The sequence below is a fragment of the Ahaetulla prasina genome, chromosome 4, assembly GCF_028640845.1.
Source record: "Ahaetulla prasina isolate Xishuangbanna chromosome 4, ASM2864084v1, whole genome shotgun sequence".
Taxonomy (NCBI): Eukaryota; Metazoa; Chordata; class Lepidosauria; order Squamata; family Colubridae; genus Ahaetulla; species Ahaetulla prasina.
In genome coordinates, this window is record NC_080542.1 from 50,092,427 (window position 1) to 50,100,116 (window position 7,690).

Here is a 7,690-nt window from a genome sequence, read left to right on the forward strand (position 1 = left end):
GCTCCCAGCTCTCGGTACGGCCCCCCCCCTCCGCCATATCTGCCTCTCCCACTAACCACACAGATGGAGCCACACTCATCTTCAGGAACGTCACTCTCCCCCAAAACCTTCGGACCTTTTAGAACCCCGCCGCAAACACGCGCAGTGACTGGCCCCTCCCTCGGCGGGCTACCCCCCATACCCGCCCCTGCCCTCCCCTTAAAAATTCCCTATCTAAAAATCCCCACAGGTTCTTTCTACGCGCATGCCACCTCTGTGGATCCCAAGACCCGTCATTGAGGCCGGCCCTTGGTAATGTAGGGGGCCATTCCTGCGAGGCGGGGGCACCTCGCAGGCGCAAGAGTTCAATTGAGGAATATCGCATAATAAAATCGGCGAAAAAATTGGCTCCATCTCGAAATTGGCTGAGATGATAATATAAGGTTAGTCCTCAGTTAGGACGGACGTATAATAATCCGGTCAATGGACTATCATGATGGTATCTCCTGTTCAATATCCAGACCCAGATCTTAGTTTGGTCCAATAAATATGAGGTCTTAAGTCCAGGATAAATAGTCCAAAGCCAAGTCCTGAACATGAGAAAAAAAGGGTGGGGTTGGTGTTTCGTGTCCACTCCAAGGTACCTCCATTGTCTTACTCTCTGCCGGCCTCAGGCAGTCCTCCAATAACCGGCTCCAGATTCGTCCAGCCCACATTCACCAGGGGTCACTCCATCTACGCCACCAACACCCCTGGAATGTCCGGGTCCGGCTCGTTCCAGAGACCAGGTCTCTCCAGGTCTCTCCAGAAACCCTCCAAGAGGCCTCATGAAAAGGCAAGGCCTCCCCCGAGGGGCCGAAGGACGGGAGGAAACAGGCCGCCCAGCTGGAAATAGAGGCCGCAACAGGCCATCGCAGGCCGCAATAGGCCGCAAAAGGCCGCCAGGATGAAGAAAGGCCGCAAGAGAATAAGTCCGGAGAGCCTTCATGGCCAAAGCTGTACTTTCTTAGCTTAGTATTTGATACAATATTTAATTTTATACCCAAATATTTTCTGAAAATTACAACTCCTACATCAACTACAAATTACTGAAAGGAAATTTGCAATAAGAGTTCTATGTACTCTGATTACTTCCTAGTAGATATTACATAATTTAGTTCCAAATAAATTATAGACATTACAATTACAATTAGAATATACGTGGTTGCTGAGATACTACACCACAAAAAAGAACACTCCACTATTAATTATTTTCCATACTTTAAAGCTAAACTCCTGGAACAGCAATTAGTTTCCAGAGTGGATCTTTGACAGCAAATAGTTTTAAATGACCCTGCCTTCCTGTAATAAAAACAACCTGATGCAGGGTTATGTATTTTCTTAGGAAATTTAAATATTTCCCCGCCAAATCTATATGAGATAAATATCTCAAGATTCCCTAAATAAAGATAATAAATCTGCAGGTAAAACCTCTTCTCCAGGAACAGTCTATTCTACTATATACGGTACTTTTTGAAGGATCAGTGCAAGAAAGAAAAAGGCATAAAAACTTAATCATATTTAGAATATATTGGATGGATACAAAACTGAAATTATAGAGCATGTTAAGAATCATATAAATATTGAGGTATGTTTAAATTCATATGTTATGAACAGATTCATTATCTTATAGTTTAAAGGGGTTTATCTCAGTTTTAATGTACTAAAGCACTGCACACCAGAACAACTAGACACAAGAACAGTTTTTTCCCGAAGGCCATCACTCTGCTAAACAAATAATTCCCTCAACACTGTCAGACTATTTACTGAATCTGCACTACTATTAATCGTTTCATAGTTCCCATCACCAATCTCTTTCCACTTATGACTGTATGACTATAACTTGTTGCTGGCAATCCTTATGATTTATATTGATATATTGATCATCAATTGTGTGGTAAATGTTGTACCTTGATGAACGTATCTTTTCTTTTATGTACACTGAGAGCATATGCACCAAGACAAATTCCTTGTGTGTCCAATCACACTTGGCCAATAAAATTCTATTCTATTCTATTCTAATTTAGCCTCACATTTTACATAGCTTCATTGTTAAATTAAAAAAAGGTCAAGAATTATTTTACTCAGTTGATAACACAAAATAAATATTCTTTTTTCGCTCCTGTCACCCTGCTAAGTGAGAAAAGATTACTTATTGTTCTTAAAATATGTTTTTCTATCTTTTGACTCAAAATCAAGTTGTTACTCTTCTTTAACTACTAGTTTCAAAACCAAAAACAGATCAAGTCATCCAGTTGTTCTGTCAAGTCCTTCTGATTCACATATTTTCCTGGAGTCTCAAAAAGCAAATAGAAATTAGTATGCCATTCGCTAAATAAATAAGGATTTGTATAGGAATAAGTTATTCAATTAGACGAACAGTTTAAGTTTTTAAAAAAACTGTAAACACTTCAAGAGAAAAAGAAAATATGTTTCTGTGTCCGCACTTTTACACCATAGTTGACGAGGTGCATAGTTGACGAAATGCACTCTGCAGCTGCTCAGAGGTCCTGTTCTATCTAGACTGACATACTTTGCTCCAAGACTGAGCTCCGGGTGAAAAGATGCCAAAGCTGAGCCCTAACTTTAATCAGCACGGCATCTGAACCCACGAAAACAACTAGGAAAGGTCTCGTAAAGCGCGGCACGCCTTTTCCTCGCTCCGGGGCTACCCGGCTCGCCAGACACTTCACTTACCCAATTTTTTGAAAGCGCGGTGCCCCGAGGACTTGGCAGTGCCTCCATGATGGGCAGAAAGCTGCTGCTGGTGGTGACAACTTTCCATGCGGGACTTTTTCCACTTTCCGCAAAACATGGCTGAGCTTACTGGCTCACCTATCCTCCGGTTTGGGGCTGAGGAAGCCCTTTTATCGTCTCGTCGCCCCACTTGCGAGGCAGCCCTACCCTCTAGATTGAAGTTCTGCTTGTCCAGCCTCCTTTGTGACTCGCCGCTGCCGAGCACAGATTGGAGAAACAGAGTTCGCCAGGAATTCTCAAATTACAGTTGAGGCAAGAGCTTTAACTCTTTCCCGCCCTTGGGCTGTCTGGCTGGAGGATCCGCGCGCCGACTCACAGCCTTCCTTAGCGGCTGGGAAGATAGATGGTGCGCGCCCCGGCCATCATCCCAAGGAATAGCCCTAGGGAGGGCAACTTCAGGGAATAAAAAAAAATTCTGGTTGATTTGCCCCCTACTACAACATTTGCAATTTTTGCATTATACTTATAAAACGGGGTCGGGGGATTAAGCTTCAATCTTGATTGCAGAAAATATGACTTCAGTAACAGAGTTGTTAATGCTTGGAATACACTACCTGACTCAGTGGTCTCCTCTCCAACTCCTAAAAGCTTTAACCAAAACTGTCTACCATTGACCTCACCCCATTCCTAAGAGGACTATAAGGGGCGTGCATAAGTGCACAAAAGTACCTACCGTTCCTGTCCTATTGTTTCCTTTCAATATATGTACCTGTATATAATGTTGTGACCAAAAAAAAAAATGTACTGTAAACTGCAGGATGGCCCCCACTTATCCCATTTCCACTTCAACGAACTTTCCTCTTCATAAAACAACATCCTTTCCGTTGATATGGAAAATAAGGCCGTAGCACAGGCCTGGAAGAAGGGGAGGTGTGGTTTAAAAAGATGGCACTCTTTACAATAAAGAAAATATAGTTCATGAAGTAAACTTTCCTTATTTGAGTGACACATTCGAAAAGACTCATGCAGTATATGGATTGGATCCCCACTACATATTAGATCAGTGTTTTTCAAACTTTATAACTTTAAGATGCATGGGTTTCCAATTTGAAAACTATTGCACCAAGGTTGCTTACTTTGTGGCTTGGAATATTGGCTGAAGGCAACCGTATGATATTAACGTATAATACAGTATGTTGGGTGACTATGTGAAATACAATAAATCATGGCTTATATACTACTAGGCAGCATGAATCCAACCACAGGTACAAGGAAAAGACAAGAAAAAGAGAACTATCACACTTAGCAATACCATACAGGGCAAAAATGAGGACTCCCAAATCAGAAAGAGCTATATACCCCTCCACCAGGGGTGAAATCCAGCAGGTTCTGACAGGTTCTGGAGAACCAGTAGCGGAAATTTTTAGTAGTTTGGAGAACCAGCAAATACCACCTCTGGCTGGCCCCAGAGTGGAGTGGGAATGGAGATTTTGCAGTATCCTTCCCCTGCCACGCCTATCAAGCCATGCCCACTAAGCCACAGAACCAGTAGTAAAAAAAAATTGGATTTCACCACTGCCCTCCACCAGTGGTGGATTTCAAAAATTTTTACTACCAGTTCTGTGGGTGTGGCTTGGTGGGCTTGGCTTGGCTTGGTGGGCGTGGCTTGGCAGGCATGGCATGGGAAGGATACTGTAAAATCTCCATTCCCTCCCGATCAGCTGGGACTCAGGAGGCAGAGAATAGATGGGGGCGGGGCCAGTCATAATTTTTACTACTGGTTCTCTGAACTACTCAAAATTTCTGCTACCGGTTCTCCAGAACCAGTCAGAACCTGCTGAAACCCACCTCTGCCCTCCACCCAACACACAGACATGCACACATCCCTCTAACTGAGTCACTTGAAGAGAGGTCCTATCCATTATTTCACCTTTTAAAGGGATAAAAATCTATTTCTTCCAACACACCTAAATGAATATAATCAGAAGAAGTTTCACAGTTTTTTACTTGTGCAAACTTCTACAGCTCCCATCAAATGCAATGCAAACACATGAGGGATTTCATTTTAAGGTTGATTCCAAGTGCAGATGTTGAATTCCACTGAGTCCAGCACACATCCAGTCAAAAGGTAAGATTTTCATTCATGTACCTTGGCATACTCTATTTTACAAATGGATTTTGTCCATACAGAGTAGTAGCACCATCTTGAGGCCAAATGCATTTATCTCCCAGTTGTGATCCATATTTATCTGGCTTTCATAACAAGCTATTATAATAGTCATGGAAAAACAAAGAATGAGAATTTTGGACATTTAGAAGGATGCAGACAATGAATACCGTTTTCACTGTGAAGTAAAAAATCACAAGACCAAATATCTCAATCAAGAATATCAACAAATAGAGGAAAATAATAACATAAGTTAAAATATATTTTAGGAAGATCAGAAAAAAATCACAGGTAAATTAAACAAAATTATCCAAAAGAAATAACGTAGGAGTTCTAAAAGAGGGAAGTGTTATAAGAAAATAGAAAATTGTGCTTATAACTACTATGAAGAATATAGGAAGCCAATTCTTTGTTTCTTTTTTTCCTTTTCCTCAACTTATATATATTCTGCCTTTATTATTTTTATAAATAACTCCAGGCAATAAAGAACATTTCTTTCTCCTATTATTTTCCCTCACAACAGCAACTCTGTGAGGTGAATTGGGTTGAAAGAGAGTGATTGGCCCAAAGTCACCCAATTGGATTTCATGGCTAAGGTAGCATTTGAACTCATGGTGTCCTGCTGTCTAGCCAGGTACCTGACCACTAGACCACACTGGCTCTTTGTGCTTTCTCTCTTTTTTTTATTACTTTACATTAGTTTGCACTAGTTTTAATCTTCTTCTTTTTAAAAAGACTTCAATAAAAGTTATACTTTAATAAAAAAGAAAAATATTTCACAAACCTTTACAAACAGAATTATAGAATTGATAGAAACATTTGTAGGAAAATGGTATTAAGGAGCCAGTTACAATAGAAAAAAGAGATATAAAAGGCAATAAATCAACAGTCATGTAGGAAAGCAGCAGGCACAGATGAAATGCCATTTTGAAGCTTCACAAGAAGAAGCAATCTATGGATTAAAAACTCCATGTCAACAAATATGGAAGAAGACTTCATCTGACTGGAAAAGAACATTATATATGTATGAATATATGTAGGGTATATCTAAAGTTTTATTGCTTTTTTTCAGTGAAAATGATATTGAACTCAAGAATGTTCAAAGATCACGAGTCAAATGAGGAAAAAAAGTGTTTAGAAGAAAGACAGCCAATTTGAACATTTAATGTAATTTATATAATAAATTGTCTACAAGACCTGATTTTTGGAACACCCTATATCCATGATGGCGAACCTATAGCATGTGTGCCAGAAGTGGCACACAAAGCCATCTCTCTGGGCACGTGAGCCGTTATTCGTTGCTCTTCTGGTTTCTGGCACACATGCACACCGCCAACTGGTCTTCATGTGCACATGTGCTAGAAACCAGAAGACCAGGTGGAAGATCATCTTCCGGCATGTACATGCGCACCGGCAGCTGCTCTTCCGGTTTCCAGCACATGTACGCATGCACCTGCCCCGTTCGGCACTCCCTGCTGAAAATTTTCGCCAATACTAGCCTATATACCTCTATACCAACATAGCCATGGTGGAATTCAAATTTTTTTAGTACCAGTTCTGGGTGTGGCTTGGTGGGCATGGTGTGGCTTGGTGGGCATGGCAGGGAAAGGATACTGCAAAATACCCATTCCCTCCCCACTCCTGGGGAAGAATATTGCAAAATCTCCATTCCCACCCCAGTCTGGGGCCAGCCAGAGGCAGTATTTGCAGTTCTCCGAACTACTCAAAATTTCTGCTATTGGTTCTCAAGAATGCAATTCCAAATGCACAACACGGATTTCAGAAAAGATTGAGAGGCACAAAATAAGACTAGTATAATATACCTATAGTTAATAAAAAGAGCAAAGAGAATTTGCTTTTTTGTCTTCTTTGACTGTACAAGTCATGCCACTGCCACAATCAGAAACATAATATGACAATATGTGCCAGAACATCTGTACAATAAACAATAAGTTATTGAATGGATAAACAAAAGTGTTTCATAATAGGGAAGGAAATGAGATAACAATCCATACAGTATTGTCAATATTGCCTCTGTATTTAAGTAGCATGGCAGGATATGAAGAAATTATATCAATTTAAAATCAGAAGTTACCCAGTACACTTTTTATTATAACTATTTCCAATCAACACTTGTTCAACACCATTCATCTTTAACCAATTTAAAAAAAAATATGTTGGCTGGCATTCCCCACAAAACATTAGCACCCCCCCCCTACTTATTTATTTTCTGACTATTTATTTGCACTTGATATAAAATAATAGATTTATATTTTAATTATTTGCCTGTGGAGGTAGTCATGAAAATTTTATTGCTTTCTGAGAAACATTCCAATAGCATCTAACATGCATGAATCTTTAGAAAAATATTATTTAGATTGCATAAATATTTGTTTTTATACAGTAAAAAAATAGAGGTTGAAGAGATCTTGAAGAGATTGTATTATCTGCATACCTCAAATTATTTATGGTTCTTCCCCCGATCTTCACCCCAATATCAGACAGTTCCAGTTCTAATTTCTGGAATTATCTGTGTCTTCAACATACAGATTGAGCAAAAAAGGTGATAAAATACATCCCTGTCTAACTTCTTCAGTGATTCTGAATCAATCTGTGTCACCATAAAGTGCTCTCACTGTTGCCTCCTGATCAGTGTACAATGATGGGATGAGTCTGATCAAGTGGGTTGGGAGGCGGGGGCTTCCCTTGGGGTGGTGAAAATGGGGAAAGAGAGAGAAAAAAAGGAAAGAGCCTTTTTCCTGTCTTTGTCCGGCCAACAAAATAGTAAAAAGGACTTTTCATCCTATT

At 40.2% G+C, this 7,690-nt stretch overlaps 1 protein-coding gene across 6 annotated transcripts in view; it reads right to left on the reverse strand.

The window, feature by feature from the left end:
• Positions 1 to 3,012, reverse strand: part of PLCD3 (phospholipase C delta 3) — a 117,689-nt gene extending 114,677 nt beyond the window's left edge. For 2 of the 6 annotated variants that reach the window (XR_009154791.1, XR_009154790.1), the window contains exon 1: positions 2,716 to 3,009. Coding sequence is in view for 4 of the 6 variants with exons in the window: in XM_058179659.1 (XP_058035642.1) it covers positions 2,716 to 2,833 (118 nt within the window). In the remaining 2 variants the exon portion in view is untranslated. Of the gene's footprint in view, positions 1 to 2,715 lie in introns of all 6 variants that reach the window. The other 4 variants (XM_058179660.1, XM_058179656.1, XM_058179657.1 and 1 more) reach the window with 3 other exon arrangements.
• Positions 3,013 to 7,690: the final 4,678 nt, after the last annotated feature.